The 18,182-nt window shown below is 42.7% G+C and overlaps 3 protein-coding genes across 10 annotated transcripts in view; 1 reads left to right on the top strand and 2 right to left on the bottom strand.

Annotated features, from left to right (window-relative positions):
• The window catches only part of mark3a (MAP/microtubule affinity-regulating kinase 3a), a 38,717-nt gene extending 36,012 nt beyond the window's left edge, over window positions 1-2,705 (bottom strand). For all 6 annotated transcript variants that reach the window (XM_029494051.1, XM_029494052.1, XM_029494054.1 and 3 more), the window contains exons 1-2: window positions 2,417-2,705; window positions 2,113-2,312 (exon numbers count right to left, since the gene is read on the bottom strand). In XM_029494051.1, coding sequence (XP_029349911.1) covers window positions 2,113-2,163 — 51 coding nt within the window. In that variant the 5' untranslated portion in view covers window positions 2,164-2,312; window positions 2,417-2,705. The remainder of the gene's footprint in view (window positions 1-2,112; window positions 2,313-2,416) is intronic.
• A 1,657-nt stretch (window positions 2,706-4,362) lies between these two features.
• eif5 (eukaryotic translation initiation factor 5) lies at window positions 4,363-10,292 on the bottom strand. 2 transcript variants are annotated; one of them, XM_029494057.1, is made up of 12 exons: window positions 10,225-10,292; window positions 9,407-9,636; window positions 7,794-8,073; window positions 7,565-7,646; window positions 7,236-7,408; window positions 6,929-7,040; window positions 6,700-6,827; window positions 6,124-6,285; window positions 5,729-5,890; window positions 5,399-5,563; window positions 5,132-5,269; window positions 4,363-5,032 (listed from the first exon to the last, which is right to left on the bottom strand). In XM_029494057.1, the coding sequence occupies exons 3-12, from the start codon at window positions 7,863-7,865 to the stop codon at window positions 4,934-4,936; spliced, it is 1,293 nt and encodes a 430-aa protein (XP_029349917.1). In that variant the 5' UTR covers window positions 7,866-8,073; window positions 9,407-9,636; window positions 10,225-10,292; the 3' UTR covers window positions 4,363-4,933. The 2 variants fall into 2 exon arrangements, with proteins under 2 accessions (XP_029349917.1, XP_029349918.1); XM_029494058.1 differs by lacking the exon at window positions 10,225-10,292 and adding an exon at window positions 9,774-10,105.
• A 352-nt stretch (window positions 10,293-10,644) lies between these two features.
• Window positions 10,645-14,619, top strand: vps29 (VPS29 retromer complex component). 2 transcript variants are annotated; one of them, XM_029493686.1, is made up of 5 exons: window positions 10,645-10,702; window positions 11,966-11,977; window positions 13,006-13,197; window positions 13,780-14,015; window positions 14,361-14,619. In XM_029493686.1, exons 1-5 carry the CDS (start codon window positions 10,700-10,702, stop codon window positions 14,476-14,478), a joined length of 561 nt encoding a protein of 186 aa, XP_029349546.1. In that variant the 5' UTR covers window positions 10,645-10,699; the 3' UTR covers window positions 14,479-14,619. The 2 variants fall into 2 exon arrangements, with proteins under 2 accessions (XP_029349546.1, XP_029349547.1); XM_029493687.1 differs by lacking the exon at window positions 11,966-11,977 and having other exon boundaries at window positions 10,652-10,702.
• The last annotated feature ends 3,563 nt before the right edge of the window (window positions 14,620-18,182 follow it).

The raw sequence follows: 18,182 nt of genomic DNA, 5'->3' as shown, positions 1-18,182 counted from the left end.
TACTCTAGCTGGGTCCGCGGCTAACAATTAAAATCATCATCAATTAATTCAGATCTACAATAAAAGATGATGATGATAACGTTGAAAATCTTCCATATCCTGCTTTTCAAATATCAGAATTTGATGCTTTTTTGTTCTAACAGGTTCGTGAAAGGAAAATCACAGTTCTGGACTGCTGGGTGGAAACAAGTCAAGATGATTCACTCACACATTATGTCCTTTTAACAATGAGATAAAAGTATTAAGTCATCGTCAGCTAAGATCCAAAAAAATACTCATAATAACACCATTGAGCACAGAGGTTATGAAATATATACATTTCTATTTTTCTGACCAACACAGTCCAAACCCCAAGAATATTCAATTTACTATAATGTGAGGGGAAAATAAACAAACAGAAAATATGGTTTTCTGAGAACTTAGTTCTATTATTCATCAATTGCAAATAGATCATACTTCATTTTCTTCCAATCAAATAATCCTTTCATGACAGCACTAACTTCAAAAATTCATTTTTCTGTCTTAATTACAGTTTGAGTTGTTTTGCAAGTTACTAGTCTTAACTGAAGAGACTTAATTCCCCCAACAGAGATCAATAAAATTTCACAGTATCTTATCAACCTCATTGCTTTGTTTGTACAGTATAAGTCTTATCGCCAGCTGACTCTCTGCTGCTACCGTGATGAGTCATGAGATTCTGATGATATCACATGACGTTTCATGGCTGCAGCTACACAGATGGGATATGAGGAGAAAAGGGGGATTGTTGGCTTGCGTACAAATTAAGTATGAATTAAGGAAGAAAAATAACAAACCGAAACTACGAATTGAAGAGTAGCACATAAAAAGAAGGAGCACAATTAAGTCACAAGTCAAATGCAGTTATGATGTTCAATTATTCAAGCAAATTGATGCTATATCCATTTATGAATGGAAGAGATGTTAATGAATAAATTGTTCTTTTCAGAAAATGAATTCCTACTTTAAATGTTTACAGATTTTTTTTCTCAAATATTCCATCATTCAGCTGACAAAAAGTGAAACAAGCGTGCCGTCAAGGAGCAGGAGACATAGATGTAAAACCAGCTGGAATCCATTTTGGGTGTTTATCATTGAGGTAAATAATTGATCTATTATTTAAACCGTGTAGATTCCTTTTCTGTCAATCCATAAATGGAGGAACCGACAAACCACCTAACAGATAATCATTTAGACTCTAACTTACACAGATTAAAAAGTCATTTTAGCTTTTTGGTTGTGTAGCTGTTAATGGAGAAAGCGATGACTATTTAAGGGTTCGTTCTGGACTTCCCTTAATCAGACTGAACGGCCATTTTCTTCCAATTCATTGTTGATTTGAATCACCAAAAATCTGGCATGAGGTCGCTGACTCAGTGATGAGGAACGAGGCAAGGGGCTTCGCTCCAAGACATAACATCATATTTCATTGAGAGTTAGCAGTTAAAAAGATTTTAAATAACACCAGTTTGCCTCATATTTATTCGTTGTCTCTTTAAAATTTGCTCATTTTGGATTTAAACTGATAAAATGTTCCTGTGTGAGCTGAACTGGGGCGTTTAATTTTGAAAATCCTGCCCGGAAGCTCTGATCGTTACAATGAAAGACTCTGTCAGAGGAAAGATCCTATTGGTCCCCGAGGGGAGGGGCGGGACGAGTGGTCTATATTTGGAAGCTGAGCGGTTGAAACATTTGAGTGACAGCTCAGGCAGCCAATAGGCGGGCAGCCAGAAGAGCCGTGTAGTTCGGTCCGCGGCCGGGCCTAAACGGCCAGAATCTCCCCGAAAACAACCCAAAAGCACAGAAAACAACCGCCTGAAAACGAGATTTACATTTAAATTAACCCGATCATCACCGCAAGCAGAAGCACCGGGGCGGGGAGGGGGGGTGACAAAAGGGGGATATGCTTGTTTACGATTTACCAACAAAGTGTAGAAACACCCGTCTGAGACATCCGTGTTTAGACAATAACACAAAAATAAAGACACAATTTCAGCTAGTTGTTCTCACACACACACACACACACACACTGCGGAGTAAGCCGGAGAAATGAGGAGTGAAGAAGCCTTTTTCCTCTCTTGGCTCGTTACTCACGCTCTCCGTCGCCTTCTCGTTCACCGTGGGTAAAGGAGTTTTTGTTGACATGTTTTATCCGCCCCAAACCCTCCGACGGCTCCGGAGCCCGCAGAAGAAACCACGGCCGAGGTGTGCAGCTCCCTCCGGGGAAACGGGCTCCGCATGGATCGTGACAATCTTTCAAACCAGACCGGACGTGTTAGAGCCGAGCACCTCAACTGTTAAAGACCGGGGAGGGGAGGAAGGAGGAAGGAGAGGAAGGGGGGGTGAAATGAGCAGAACAGTCTGGGTTTAGATATCTTTACACGGCGGGGAAACACACCGTCCCTGTGGCCTAGCGTCCAACCGGAATCACAGTCCGCCGCTCCGGGTTCGAGTCCCTGAAGGCAACTCGGCTAACGTCGCCAAACAACCCGAAAACGGGCTTTTATCTTTAAAATAAAAGAAGACAAAGCGCCCTTCACGATTAGTGGAAGTGTTTAGAAACGAGCCATGGCGTCGACGGGTGTTTTCCGGAGGGGGGCTCAGGCTGAAGGACTCCCCGTCGGTTCGGTTTCTTCCATCTCCGGCGGCCCGAAGTGAAGCTGCTCCGGCTGTTCTAGGTGGGACCAAAATGGCTACCGGGCCGGATTAGGCCGCCTTCACGGACTCCTCCCAGGCTCCGACATCAGAGCGTCTCCTCTGCCCGTTCAACAACCAGCGATTTATTTATTAAAACACACAAAAAAATGAGGATTCAAAATAAATAAAAAGACATATAATTTAAATTATTTTGTGCTTTAGGAAGTATTAATGGAAAATTAAAGCATTGGGGTGGATTGATAAAAAAATAGAATAACTGGAAGTTATGAGACAAATTATTGTTTAGTATCTTACATCAGTTCAGTTGTTGTTTTATTTGTCAAAATAATAATATCAATAATAATCCTAATGTTTGAGTTTAAAATTCATTTTTCCAAAGACAAAGTGTTAAATGATCACATGTGAGAAGCTTTGATGAGAAATTTTGAAAGAAATGACCAAAAGAGGGAGTTGATAATCAAAACTGTTAGAACAAATCTATTCATTCATTTCGTGGTTATTAGGTGATGTCGTGTCTATTAACAAAAGAATTAAATATGATTTATCTGGGGATGTGTCTCAGAAAAATAAAAGATCTTCATGTCTTATGAATGAGCAAAGTTGTAACGAAATGGATACAATAGACAGTCACACATTTTGGTTCAAAACACAACTAATAAGTCAATAAGAAATGATTACATACAAAATAACACATATTAATGGCTGTTTAAACAGTCATACTAAAAGTAAACTCTAGCAGAAAGGGAACAGCTCACAGCAGCATGGTGGGACAGTCTCCCAGGATTCACACTTGATTTTGAACTAACAGCAAAGTGAAGCCCTTCTATAACTTCAATATATTCAGGTGGTTAAATGAATTCAAAGTTTTGGGCTGAAGTGGTTAAAAAAATTATTTAACTGAAAGGGAGTTAGTTGATAAATGTGAAGGTCCAGAATACGTCAATAAGCCAAATTACAACATTAAAGGGTGTGTTAAATTAGTTTCACACAGCGCAAGTGAAAAAGATGAAGATAAAATCCAAAAAGAGTCAGATCCAGGTAATGATGAGGGGATAAAAAAAAGTCTACATTTCCTGTGACATTTGAGTGTGATGAGGACTGTTGTCATTTCCTACAGCCTCTGAAGGCAGCTGAGGGGGGTGGTGGGCCTCAGAGGACCAGAGTCCAGGAGGAAACCTCTGTGGGAATTTAATGGGCTTCAAAGGAAAGCCTTCTGTGTTTCCTGTCAGTGAGACATTTCCAACAGGATAACAACACAACCACCCCCCCATTATTCTGTTCATAAAACTTTTTTTCTGTTAGTTTGTTATCCAAACCTGGTATTAAATCTGTCAAAAGCCATTTCAGTCAGTTTGTCCCCCTCACCCAAAGCTCCGCCCGTGTTCGTCCGTTTAGGAGAACTGTATTTTTAAATTTAATGCAGCGCTGCACTTAATCACAGATGTTTGACTGTAAAATGTGATTCCTATTAATGTACTATTAAACCATAATGTGAAAGTCAATATCCAAGACACAGTTTAGATATTCATGTGGCATGCAGATAAAATTTATCTTGTTATCTACAACTCAGTTTTGTTTAGTTTTTTTACATAAATGGCAAAGAGCTCCAACTTCTTAATTGTTCCCAAGTTTCTTAAATTTGAACAAGTTGAAATTTGCCTTTGTTGTAACCAAACAGACCAGAAATCAGATTTTCAGTTTATTACAGACAGAAGACTATAAATATTCATATTTCAGAATATAGAGGGAGTGAGATTCTTTTGGCAATTCATTTTAGGCAAGTTAGATCTGCACGTTGACCACAAGAGTGAGTAAAATACTGTCAACATAAGCCGTGACATTTCTGAATCAACCTCTCAGAAAGGAAAGAGAAAAGAGTGATACAAAGTAAATGATGTGTGGTGATAGCAAAACATTCATTCTTTATTGACCGGAAAAATACAGGGAACAAAAACAAAACAACATCCAGTCAAAATGATCCCCAAAACACCCATGATTAAAACTCCCAAACCAACTTCATTTCTTCAAATGAACAGATCTCAAAATTACAGAATTAGTGTGCAGCAAGTAAAGCGCTATGTTAAGTCATGCCACAAAGCAGGAGAGTTGAGGGAGGAGTAGGAGGGGCAGGATGAGGGCGGTGGGGGCAGATCAAGAAGGAGGTAAAGGCCAGCCATTTAGGTTGTACAGGGCATCGTGAGTCAAAGCCACAACACATGAAAAGCATCAGCATCATCAGCTTCATCATCCGAGTCTCTCAGATCGCATCAATGTCAATGTCCTCTTCTTCTTTTTCAGGCGCGTTGGGTTTCACAGTTTCCACTTTGAGCTCGCGGGCAGAGGACGAGTACACCACCTGAGGACGGCGGCAAACACACACAGCTCGTTACCAACAAGGAACAGACAGCAACATTAGAGCCACTTCAGATCTGCTCGACTTGTCTACATCCATCACCTCTACGTTCTCATCATCTTCCTCCTCCTCTTCGCTGCCTTCGCTCTCCTCCTCTGCCTCCTTCAGCCATTTGACAAATGGAGCAGCCTTGGCGTGGATCTCTTTGGCAAGTTCCTTAGAAACGTACTTCTTAGAAACCTGTTGGAGAGAACCAGATTAAAACCTTGTGTCTAATGTCTGTTTACAATTGTGACAGTGAGATCAGAAGCTTGAATGATGAACGAACCGTCACGTTTAACCTTTCCTTCAATGTGTAAATCCACCCACCTTCTCTGCCCAGGCAAAGATGACGTCCTCCTCCAGCAGGTCGGCATCGTAGAGGTCTTTGAGGATGATGGGAACTCGCGGCAGCAGCTGCACCTGATGCAGCTTCACAAGGCACTCGAAGCCTCCCAACAGATACTTCTGGGCCTTCTTGTTGTTGTGGCAGAACTGAGGGAAGGTCAGAGCAATCAGGAGAAGGAAAACACCCACTGCTACCTGCCGACACCTGGTCTGATGTCAGCTGATGAGGTCAAATCTGATGCTGTGCTTCATCCCCAAAAATGAGGAAAATGAGTTTCAGTTTTCATTTGAGTCATGCATCACTCATCTTACCCGCAGGAAGTGGCGTTTGTACTTCTTGATCTGATCACGAATGTTCTCGTTGAAGAGCAGCTCACTGAGGATGAGGGGGCCCATGGCCTTCACATCCAGACGCTCAGCCTCCGCCAAGATCTCCTTTTCAGCGCCGTCGATGGTTCCGCTCTCTTTCTTTTGCTGGAAGAAGAAAGTAGAAAACCTTTATTGGCCTCATTTGAAATGAAGCAGAAATCCCATCTTCACTAACACCACATACTCAAAACATAACAAAAACAAAGAATGAAAGAAGATTTAAGTTTCTAGGAGCTTAAACCAGCACCCCCACAGCTGTTGAAAAAATTAACTCCTTATTCAACAAGAGGTTCAACTTGACCTCTTTAAGGACTCAGTTCACAGTTGAGGCTTCTTACTTTGACGAAGTTGTAGAACAGGTTGACCCTCTCCTCCAGGGGTTTCTCAAGGTCCTCGCTGAGCGTCAGGTTTTTGGCGTGATCGCTGATCTCCTCCATTCGCCGCCTCTGCGCCTCCTCTGTGGTTTCTTCTGCCCAGTCCTCGTCATCGTCGTCGCCATCCTGGCGGCCGCAGACAGAAACAGGTCAGACGAAATGAGGGCCAGTACCAATATGAGCACTCTTTGAAAATAAATGTTTAAAAACTAGAGATTTCCTAAAATTAAAGGAAAACAAGGAGCCGTCTGTCAGAAATAAGATGAACTGTGACAGATGACTGTTGGCACTTTGGACTACAGCGAATGCCTTAATTTGCATTGAACTTCTAGCAGTTTAACATGGCTTTGGACTGTGCAGACGGATTTCTGTTTGAATACTCATGACTAAACAAACATCAGCTCTCAATTTGGTTATTGAACTGTGACTGGCATCAGACAAATGTTGTACTTTGGTTTGTGACCGCTGATTCATGTTAAAGATGGACAAACTGCTCAGTCCTGGTCCCAAAGGCTCAAAGAGCCTGTTCAGAAAACCCACCACAGCTTTAGGAGCATCAATGTCGTGGTTCCCGGCCTCGCTGCTGCCAGAGCCGTTCTCCTTGTCCTTCTTGCGGTTCTTTTTCTCCTTCTCCTTCTTTACGGATGCGGATCCACTCTCGTTGCTCTCTGTTAGAGGAGACAATCGGTATAACTGCTGCGGACTCAGATTTTCTGCAGTCTGACTTTCAGAGTTTCACACAAGCCTAGGGGAACAGACGAGATCTGACCTGGTGGGTTTTTGAGGATGAACGTGCAGAGTTTGTGTCTGGTGTCTAGCATGCCACGGTATCCACAGGCCTTACAGGAAGTGCCAATGGTTTGTTTCTTGGGATTGACATGCTGTGACAACGAAACATCATCTCGTTATCTCTTTAAACAAACATTATTTCAAGTCAAACTTTTTGCTTTACTATTAAAATAACCATTTTCCAGGTCACCCAAGTCCCTATTGTCTTCCTTTCAAACTCAACATGGGAAATGACAAAAAACAAAATCTTATATTAAAGCTTCTGAGTTTCAGACGTAGACATTTACCAGATCAGTTTCAGGGTTGTCACACTCGGTACACAGCACAAATTTTCTGATGAACCCATCAAGCATGTCCTGCAACTTGTTCGCCTCGTGGGATCCGTTGACGATGTAACGGTCGTTTTTGGTATCAAACTGGGTCTGAGCGCCGAGTTCACAACCAAAAAACTTGGTCGGGTCTGAGGAAGAGAGAAGAGAATGTTACAGACTGGTGACTTTAAAAAAGAGAAAGGCAGCTCTCTGGCGTCATTGGCTGTTACTACAAAATGTGGTGAAATACTGGCCACAAGGTGGAGGGAGAGAAACAGAAGATGACAGTGAGAAGTGTAACTTACATGTTGGAGGCCTGTTCAGTGCCTTTGCAACATCAACCATGTTGACAATAACTGTCTTGATACCATTCCCTTTGCCTTCAACCTGAATGGAAGATTAAAAAAAATACATAAAGTGTGTGTGTGTTTTTTATTTCCCCCCCCGGCAACTCTGGATCAGTCTGAGCGAATATTTTGTTTGAAAAGTTAGTAATTTTGCTGAAGTTGAACATCTATGACAGCAAACCGTTACCTTGGCAATCAGACGGGGCATCTTGTAGCGATAGAACTGGTCTGACACGCTGCGGTTGACGTTGACAGACATTTTGGCTGGATGTTAGCACTATCAGTAAGATAAAAGGATCTTGGTTGGGGATTTTTCGGGATCTTCTGTCTGGAAAAGAGGGGATGACATAAACGACTGCAAGCGTGCTCGGTCTCTGACATGAAAAACGTTGTGCCGCTGTGGCCGCAAGCTCCTTGCTTGAAGGCTAGATTTCCACCACACAGGTTCCAACGGCTGCGCAACAGCTCTGAAAGGGGAGAGGGACAAAGAAAGCAATCAATATTTAATAAGGAAAATTATTTTCAGAGTAACTTCATATGCATCATATCAAGCTTCTTACGGAAGCTGTTTAAAATAAAAAAATTTGGGTCACAGTGTGCAGAACTGAAATGCTTGAGCTGACAGTCGATGGAAAAATAATCAAATTTAGCTTACAAGCAACAACCAAATATATTGTTTTATGCGTCTCCAATCTTAAGATTTTCTCCCTATTGTGAGCTTAAGTTCAGCAATCCAAATCTCTCTGCTTTCTTATTTTATATACAAAGCAGTTAAACATAAAGAGGTCTAATCTTCAGCTGTGGGACTTGACTTAATTTCAATTAAGTATCATCCCTGAAGAATATTGGTCGATATGATTCACAATGATGTGATTAAAGGCTCAGGGGAAAATTGTGACAGACTGTCATTTGACAGTTTGTGAGCTAAAAATTAGACATTAATTATAGTGTTGATGCCACACTGATTGTATCATATTTTGTAATGCCTGTGGTTAATGCTCTTGAAACGTCCACATGAAAAAATTAAAACATTTCCTCTGATGCACCATAGCTCCTGACTGACAATTCAGTCACACCAGGCTGACAGAGTCCTCCGACAGCCGAGAGATATTTATGCAAATATTTCTCAACTTCAACAAGTCTGAGCGACGTACATCCCAGCAAAGACTGGGCTCCAGCCTCTGCACTCAAAATACTGCAAATCCAGCAAATGTCTATGTGATCCAACAGCAGGGAAGCAAGCTCAGCAGATTAGACCAAAGAGGAAAAATAGAAGCCCAGCCACAAAACTGGATGCTTTCCCTCGCTTTTGTGGCCATATACATACAAAAAAAAAACCCTTTGTCTTACATGAGGGCCTCTGGCTTTAGTCACATAAGGCCTGTTCTTTTTAATAGGTCACAAACAGGAGGCCTAGCAGCTGCCAAACTCTCCCCCTCACTCTCTCACTGCTGACGGCTTTAACACCGAAATGTCCTGCCTGGACGATTTCAGGGCGATTCCTCATGAAGTGGCTGACACCCGGCTGCTCAGTCCACCGCCCAGGCCGGGGCTGGGGCGAATCAGAAGGGCAGAGGTCGAAGCTATTTCAGGGGGGAGGCTAGTTAGCTTAGCTGGATGCTTGGTGCAGAGTGCGTCATACAGCCACTGCACACGAGTGACTGTACTGGGAGACGCCATTTTGATACACTGGCACAGAAAACATGACAAACTGCACAACGAAACACAGAAATAAACACCACCGGACACCACACACCTCAAACACCCGGACACGGGATGAAACGTGGGGCTAAAACTCACCGTTTTCGCAAAACAAAGACATAAACACAACGCTGATCGTCCAAGAGCCGCAGTGAACGGTGGTGGCTGGCCGGAGCTGGTGTTGTACTGGTTGCAGCAGGACTTCTTAGTGTGTTTGTGGCTCCCGGAGACTCACAGTTAAACACCCGAAAGCGTCCACACTGTGCAGGTGCCAGGCTCGGAGGCAGAGGGGAGGCTTTCCGGATCGTCCTCGGGCTTTTCGGGGGGACCTTTAAGGGAGAAGAACCGCACTGTTAACCCGCACACAACGAAGTTAAAACATCTTTTTTTTAAATAAGAAATGAACACGTCAACTGGCGTCATTTTAAACGGAATCCATCCGCGGCTGCTCCGTTAGATAACGCACCGTAACTGTGAGCTAACTCAGCGGGAAGCTAGCTGGCTAAAGGAACAGGAACACTTTCACGTGCTTCTCGGCTACATTATCCCCGAAAATAAGACGAAATAAACCAGCTCTGGGTCCAAGGCGGCGTGTCGACATCACCGGAGTGTAACGTCCACACACCGAACAGCCGTTAGTGCCGCCCGTTACCGAAAAAAAGAAAAAAGACCGACCAACGCTACAAGTCCAGAAAATAGCCGGACCCCAGATGCTACTGCGACGCCAGCAAATAGCCGAGTGTTGACGACGCGATCCGGGAGGCGGTGATGCGATTAAGGGAGCATCTTTCACGACATGTTAGAGCGCTAAAACTAAACAAATCGGTGGTTGGAGCCTCACTGGGAGGAGAGGGGGGGTGGATTAAAAAAAGAGGCCGAGGAGAGGAGGAGATGGTTGTTAATTTTTGGCTTCTTACCTCTCGAATGTTCTGCGAAGATCTGTTACCCACGGCGCTTTTACTGACGACGTCAAGGTGACGGCGACGGAACGGCCCGGCCTCTTCCGGCGCCAGCGCCCCCTTCAAAGTAAAACACACAAAAAAAGGCGAACGGGATTGGTTTGCGTGATACGTCACGGTTGAGGGAGTTTTCCGTGACAACAGGCCGCTAAAGCACGATGACGTAAACATCCACCGAGCAGCGCTGCGTCATGAGAGAGATTTCCTCCGGGTTTAAGATTTAGTGGACTACAGCCGGCTGTGGCGGTTAGCGTGACGCATTAGCCTGCTTTATTTTGAATTTTCGACAGGAAGCGCTTAAGACTGATCTCGACTTAGTGTGTGACTACCTGCGTTTTCATTGGCTGACGTCGTGACGTCACGACGCCCTGGGCGCGTGCGTGCGTGCGTAGGCGCTTCCTCAACTTGACTCGCAGAAACAGCAACATAGAAGATGGTGAGTATGAAATGGCGAAAAGGCCGACTTTTCTCACATTTACTGCCCGAGGTTCGCACACTTGGCCCGCGGGGCTGTTTCCCCAGATTAGCTGTGGACTCGGGGAGCGCGACTTCGCGGTTTTTTTGGCGTCCACACAGCCTAAACTTTTTTTGAGGAAAGCTCCATTCCGAGATGGATCAGCGGTCACATGACAGCTGAGCACTTTGGTCTCCAAAAATCGGGTGAACGAGCTGAACATCTCTCCTTTCGTTCGCACCGAGGTCTCCCACTTTGTCATGTTTGTTCACCAGCCGTCTGTGTTGGCTGTTTTATTGCTACCACGACATTTTCCTCGCTCTCTCCTGTTTACCTGGCAGTTAGCTGTCTTAGCTAACAGGCTAACAGCCCTTCAGTCTGAGGAGGCTTCCTGCTGCAGATTTAACTCAAACTGCAGCTTTCTGAGTGAAATCAACTGGCAGAAAAACACGTCAAACCACTTTTACACCATGGGTGCACACCATTTGTTCAGATGCTCATTCATTCTGTTGTTTCTCATCAGATTTTTTTTTTTTTTTTTTTTTTGTGGATCAGTAGTTTGGAGCAGGGCAGCAATCAAACGTTACAAAAAATAGTCGTTTGAATTAATTGCTTCTCACAGCCCACAGTTCTTGATATGTTTGTTTTCATGCCAAGAGTACAAACCTGCAAAATATTCAGTTTGCGTTTATTTAAAACAGAAATCCGCGCAGTGGAGGAGCAGGAAGGAGCATATTTTATCTTCTTATATCTAATCTAATATGATGATCTTGCTGCTGCTCAATGACTAATCATTTCAACTTTATTTGTCAATCTGACATGTTTAGGTTCAGTTTAAATCTGAATTATTTCGTGATTGTGACTAAATAGCAGCCGATACTTTGATTTGCTTCATCACATAATTTCGCATTAGCTCACCAACAGTCAGGTAACTACAGTATATTTTGCTTTATCACCAGCACTAACCATCCACCATTAACAGTCAATTCAGCCACATTGTTGTTTAACATTTCTCATTTGTTTTTGAATGATTAATATCTGTCTACTTAATCCATTCACTTTTTAATTTCTAATTTCAGTTTTTCCTTTTTGTCCCAATTCTTTCTTGTTTTCCTTTTTGTTTGTTTGTATTTTTGATCATGCCACGTGTTATTCTCTCCACGCACATCCTGCCTTCCTCCCTGTCTCACCACCCCCTCCTCCCTTCACCTCCCCCCTCTTCCTTGCGTGTCTCCAATCAACCAGGCTGGTCACCGGGTAAGTGCCCTCTGCTCTGTGTTGGATCCCTGTTTTCTGCTCGCTCTTCTGCCTGCCACACTAACATGGGATTGGGATTGCTGTTTCTGTACCTCACAGCACAACCAGCTGCCGCTAACTCAGCCGCTGCAGTGCAGTGATCTGCTGCCCGACAGTCTGTGATGCTTCAGTGCTCTTGTTTCTGGGCTGTACTCATAAAGAAAAACTTTCCAATAACTTATTTAGCTTAATAAATATAGATTAGTGAAAAACAGGAAACCTGAACCTTCTGTATAACCCATGAAACGGGTAGTGCAGGAGTAATGTTTGTGTATTTTAAATCAAACAGTAGACTTGACTTGATTAAATATGTGTTGTGACAATGCATGGGTATCAGTGACAAAAAGGACATTCCTATAGATCACACACATTTAACTTTAGCCCCTCCCTCACAGTTATTGGTTTGTCTCAAAAACTCACTGGCTGTTTGCACTAGATTTTCAGATAACCTGATCTTTGGTGTCCAGTGGGACTTTGAAATGTTGGATTTTCACATGCCGGAGTAGTAACAGACTACTACATCTAATATTTACAGCATCTGTGTGATGGCTACTGGAGTTTTAAGGTTATTTACAGGTTTTATTTTTATTTCTAGACCTCCAAGTTTGTTCTGTTTGACAGTTTGTATCTATATTTCCTGTATCTGTTATTGAGTGTCTGAAATCCAACTGTGCTGTTTCAGTCCATATTTTCCTGCTACCGTCTGTTTTTTGGAATCTTCAAGAAGCCAGTTTGAATTCAGACAACCAATAGAGCTTTTTACTTACAAACATCGCTTATTTACAAATCTGAGCTTTGAATTAGTGAACCAGAGGATCTGGTGCAGTCAGTGTGCATCATCCTCCTCTGCAGAAATGACCAGCAGCATCCTGCAGGGTTCTGTACTCGACCCCCCTTCTTTCCATGCTCAGAGGTTACAGCACACAGTCTGAGCTCTCCCAGGTTCATCGGCCGGTAACTAACCTGAATGTGTGTGTGTGATCTGTCAGTTGGTCCTGGTGTTAGGTGACCTGCACATCCCCCATCGGTGCAACACCCTGCCAGCCAAGTTCAAGAAGCTCTTGGTTCCAGGGAAGATTCAGCACATTCTCTGCACAGGGAACCTCTGCACCAAGGAGAGCTATGACTACCTGAAAACCCTTGCTGGAGACGTCCACATAGTCCGAGGGGACTTCGATGAGGTCTGTGTTTAAACAGAATCTGGTCAGATTCAGTTTCTTTGAAAAGGCCTCAGGAGGTTTATAGGTAAAGATAAATTCTGTTCCAGCTAAAACAGTTCAATGTAGAGGAGCCACTCAAGGGCAAACACCGTGTTTATATGAGCTGACAGTGTCGTAGCTAAATGAATATTTCAGTAGCTGAGTGTGCACAGGTCAGATTGGAAAATCTGTTAAGTCAGGAGGAGACATTAAGGTGGGGGGGTACAGACGATACTGAGAAGTCATAATTTATGCAGCTGAATATTTAATTGGAAGGGATTATTTAAAAGGAAGGAGATGGATCCCTTGTCGGCACTAAAGGCTTATTGCTGTGTAATGAAATTGAATTTACAACCTACTCAAGATTTTTACACTGCAATTATTTGAAACAGATAATTTCATTGTTTCCTGAGCCGAGTTAAAGGGGTCAGCTCAACATGTTTGTTTATTTATTTATTTAGGTCAGAAAATAGTGATAAATCTCTGTCATTGTTTCCCACAGTTTCGGTCTGAGGTCACAGAGAGCAGGTGTATTTAGAATAACCTTTGTTGACCTGCCTACAGAACCTGAACTACCCCGAGCAGAAGGTGGTGACAGTCGGCCAGTTTAAGATCGGTCTGATCCACGGCCACCAGGTGATCCCCTGGGGAGACATGGCCAGCCTGGCGCTGCTCCAGAGACAGCTGGACGTCGACATCCTCATCTCCGGCCACACGCACAAGTTCGAGGCTTTTGAGAATGAAAACAAGTTCTACATCAACCCGGGTTCTGCCACCGGGGCCTACAGCGCACTGGAATGGTAGGAGCTCTGCTTTATTAACTCACCGCTGTGGACTTCAGATCAGTCCTGCTAATACACACGAGCTCTCATTCCCACTAAAGGCTGCAACTCATCTCTGACACGCACACAGATAAAGACACATGAGCAGCGTGGAATATCTCACATTGTACTTTTCTTATGTTTGTTATTTCACCATTAAGACAGGTCCGAGGAGGAGAATGTGCAAATACAAAACAGCATCGTCATCATTGTGATACTTGATTGTCAGTTTAAGAAAAACTTAAATAGAAGAAGAAGGTAATTGATTTCCAGTGTGAAGTCTGTGAAGGTTCCCCTTTTTAACCTATTTGTCCTCTCTTACAGCAACATCACCCCCTCGTTCGTATTAATGGACATCCAGGCGTCCACAGTGGTGACGTATGTTTATCAGCTGATTGGCGACGACGTGAAGGTGGAGCGAATCGAGTACAAGAAATCTTAAGGGACGTGGCGAGGAGGAAGAGAAGACTTGGGTTAGCGTGGCTCAGTTTATCATTTCATTCCTTTCCACCTGGGGAGGGAAGCAGCAGCAGCAGCTGCCCCTCCCTCTCTGCAGTCACCACAATGTTGATCCTGTAACAAACTGCTGAGTAACGTAACTCTAACAGGCCCGTGTATTATATTGTTTATATGTCATCAGCATTTTGCTTGATCCAAGCCATCATTTGGTAACTGTAGAGAACGCGAAAACATCACATGTATTTGTTATCAAAAGAAAATTTCTGTGCCATTTTCTGTTTGTTTTGTTTCTTTCCTCTTTTTTTTAAATCCTCACCCTCATTATGTCCTGTACATGTAATTATCAGCAGAACTTCGTTCAGTCCATCTCACATAGTCATTTTTTTCCCACAATAAAGATCTAATTTCACTCCATCTGTTGTTTTGTCTTAAATTATAGACACTTTATAATACAGACATTTAAATGTTGCTCTAAACACACTTGAGTAATATAAAAAAAGTCGACAATGCACAAGTTGTTGTCAGTTGTTGTTTGAATCTTCTAACTGGTGCTGATAATGTTTGGGGAAGAAGCAGACTACATAAAAATTATGCTCCAACTCTTAAATGGTTTTCTGAATATGTTCATAAATATTTTATGTCTTTGACAGTTAGCCTACAATATGCAGCTCAAACAGCAGGAAATATCTGTTACTGAATAATAAAGATGTTTGGGGTTTGTTGATGAAGCATGCACACTGATTCAGTGCTGATTCGGATCAGGAAACTGAAAGTCAAAGAGGAAAACTCCAGAGTCTTTCACTCTCATCATCTGTTATCCGGATAAATAGTATAAACAATGAGTTCATGACTGAAACCAGTTCACCAATCAAGAGCAGTCAAAGAGAATCGAAGCTGCTGACCTATTTATGGAACTGATGATTTGAAAACTTACTTTCCAAATAGTGAAATTTGATCTCATTGTTATTATTCCCTGGGAGAAAAAGGAGCATGTGATTTCCTGGAAATGAAACCTGGACAACGTTTCTGCCTCTCTGTCAGTGGAGGGCACCAGACTGCAAAGTGAGCTTCTCCTGCATCAGGTTTACAGGAAATGCACTGATGTCAAAGGCATTTATTTCATTTCATCAAAGGAGTTTATTACAGAGTCACATCAATAGTCAAAACGCACTGAAGAAAGGATAACACACTGCCAAAAATCTTTGGTAAACGTTTCTAAATGTGTCCCAAAATCTGAATTCATATTAAAAAGGAAAATCATTGATGTTCAGGTTTTCCAATAAACATCAGTACATTGGACAAAACTGTGAGAACTAGTGTACTTATTCACCAACTGAATGACATTTTTATTTTATATATTCTTTTTCTCATGACTATTTTCATAAATATTATTTATATCAAGTTTTTGTTTCTTCTTCTCTGCTGTGTGTGACAATAATTCCTCTGAATATAATCAAATAATCATTAAATACTAGCTGGAACTGGAGAAGCAGCAGAATAAATAACTGAAAAAAAAAATTGAAGCTCTATATATGAAGAAAATATTTTGTAACTCGTGACACCAGAAGAAATCAGTCTGTAGATGGAGTTTGGCGTCAGCTGAGCTCAGCTCCTGCTGACATGAACGGGAGAATTTCACCACCTGAACATGATTTAAATATTCTGTGTTTTACAGAAAGTGATTCCAAAGTGCTGCTTGTTTTTCTGACTCACTTGTCGGACGTTTTCTCGTTCACTTCTTTTTCAGTTTTTGGTTTTAAAGCTGACGTGCTGGAAGGTACAAATCTTCATGATTCATATGACAGTTTAAGGATATGATCTTTAGAGGTTTTAAAAACAGTGTCCTACCTTGTGTTTGTTTTGCAGACATGCTTTGCAGAAGCATTTCTCTTCCCTTTGAGTTTTGTCCCGGAGGGAAACTGTGGTTTTGGTTTTGATGGAAGTTCTTTACTCTCGTTTTCAGGTGAAGTCACAGTAAGATCTTTCCTGTCAGAGCTGATGTCTACAGCTGGAGGCCAGCCAAGGAGAATAAATTCAATTTGAACACAAAGACAGAAAAACAAAGACAAATGTGACGAAAATAAAACTAAAACAAGTGAAATAGTTAGAATTCTACTCTGGAAAACATTTGGGTATTACGATCAACTGTTCTGAATGTTTTGTTCACTGTATGTGAAAATAAAGAAAATGTTTTAATGTCACTCAGATATTAAAGGAATCTTTTTGTAACTTCTCCAGTCTTTTATTGTGAAGTCTTGGTATCCTTAGGGAGATATATTTGTGCATCGTTTGCATTTCCACGCTCAGCTGAGTCAACCAGTCGGATGGCGTCTTTGTTGTTCAGGTTTTCAGGTTCACTGTCTGAGTACAGATCGAACCTGGACCTGATTTGGAATCAAAGACCACGTGCAGGTCCAGCTCTGACGGAGTTCTTCCTCACCTGCTCGTATCCGTGTGTGCAGAACGTTCCTGTAGTGTTGGGCGATGACGTTGCGGACGTGGTCGGTGCTGCAGGAAGCTGCCACCGAGCACAGATACTTCCTCTGAGCTGGTGTTAGAGCGCCATGCTGACGGACAAACGGCTCAGGTTATCAGGTCGTCCTGCTTGTGTATTTCCTGTTTCTTTTCCCAGTCACAGGATCACACCGTGTTGAGTTACACTCATGATTTACCTTCAGGAACGGGCCTGCAGTCGGGGATCCGTTCATCTTGGAGTCTTTTAATGTCACTGAAGAGAGAAAACAGATGTTGAGTGTGTGTCGCTCACAGATCAAGCCTGGCCTTTTCTGAGCTCGTGCGAGCCTCCCTCCTGTAACTTGTCAGCCGTGACTCAGGTGATGTTTAGGTGTAGGATTTCCCTTCCGATCTCATTCCACATTCCAAAGTACTGAACCGGTCTCTCTGGTTTCAAAGCAACAACATCTCAGGAGTGTTGAGTTCATTAAATAAAACAACGGATCCAGCTCAGCCAAGCCTTAAAATTCGTTTGTTCTGGTCACACTTCGTTTGGTTCTAATTAGTTTTTGTTTTCTATGATTTTCACCTACCCATTCGAGGCTCATTCATCCTTTTCCTCCTGCCGCAGAGAGACGAGCATTAAGGGGCCATGAACAGATAACAGAATTATTGGAGGCTTGTTATTCTTTAAGTTAAATTCTTACTTTACCTCTGTGAGGCCTCATCTTGGTGGACGTGTATCGTCTGACTTTCTGCAAATGTTACCTGTTTTTTCATGATGCCCAAAGACTGAAGTCCTTTAAATATAAATCGGTCCACACTGAAGCCCGAACCCGGCTGACAAACGTGAAGCGGTTGTCCAAAGTCACCGAGGACCTTAAAGGCCGGTGGGAGTGTCCTGTAGGCTGCAACACGAGATCCATAACATCGTTATCGTTATACACAGCATTAAACAAAACGAAAAAAATGTGGATTGAAGGCTCGACAGGAGTTTTATTTAGCTTTAGTTGCTCCAGTTTCATCCTGTTTATGAAATTGAGCGCACTCTTTGTCTTTTATGTGTCAAATGTGGATGCATTGTGTAAACTCTGTTTTAAAGGTGCTGGACAAACAGGTGAAGTGAGGAGAAGGCCTTGAATTGACCTTCACACGATGTGAAGTGTTCCGGAGGAGATTCTGTCCCTGAACAAGAAGAGCAGGTTTATAGATCTATCTCTGATGTCATGAAGT

The sequence above is a fragment of the Echeneis naucrates genome, chromosome 22, assembly GCF_900963305.1.
Source record: "Echeneis naucrates chromosome 22, fEcheNa1.1, whole genome shotgun sequence".
NCBI classification, from domain to species: domain Eukaryota; kingdom Metazoa; phylum Chordata; class Actinopteri; order Carangiformes; family Echeneidae; genus Echeneis; species Echeneis naucrates.
This window is presented reverse-complemented; position numbering and strand designations above follow the sequence as displayed.

What these genes read in the sequence shown, in the direction of transcription:
- eif5 (XM_029494057.1), bottom strand. Translation starts at nt 7,865, where the DNA reads ATGTCTGTCAACGTCAACCGCAGCGTGTCAGACCAGTTCTATCGCTAC. An exon ending in CATCCTCAAAAACCCACCAG is followed by an intron (nt 6,828 to 6,928) that starts GTCAGATCTCGT and finishes CTCCTCTAACAG; the next exon opens with AGAGCAACGAGAGTGGATCC. An exon ending in TGTTCTACAACTTCGTCAAA is followed by an intron (nt 5,891 to 6,123) that starts GTAAGAAGCCTC and finishes TTCTTCTTCCAG; the next exon opens with CAAAAGAAAGAGAGCGGAAC.
- vps29 (XM_029493686.1), top strand. An exon ending in TCCGAGGGGACTTCGATGAG is followed by an intron (nt 13,198 to 13,779) that starts GTCTGTGTTTAA and finishes ACCTGCCTACAG; the next exon opens with AACCTGAACTACCCCGAGCA. An exon ending in GCCTACAGCGCACTGGAATG is followed by an intron (nt 14,016 to 14,360) that starts GTAGGAGCTCTG and finishes CCTCTCTTACAG; the next exon opens with CAACATCACCCCCTCGTTCG.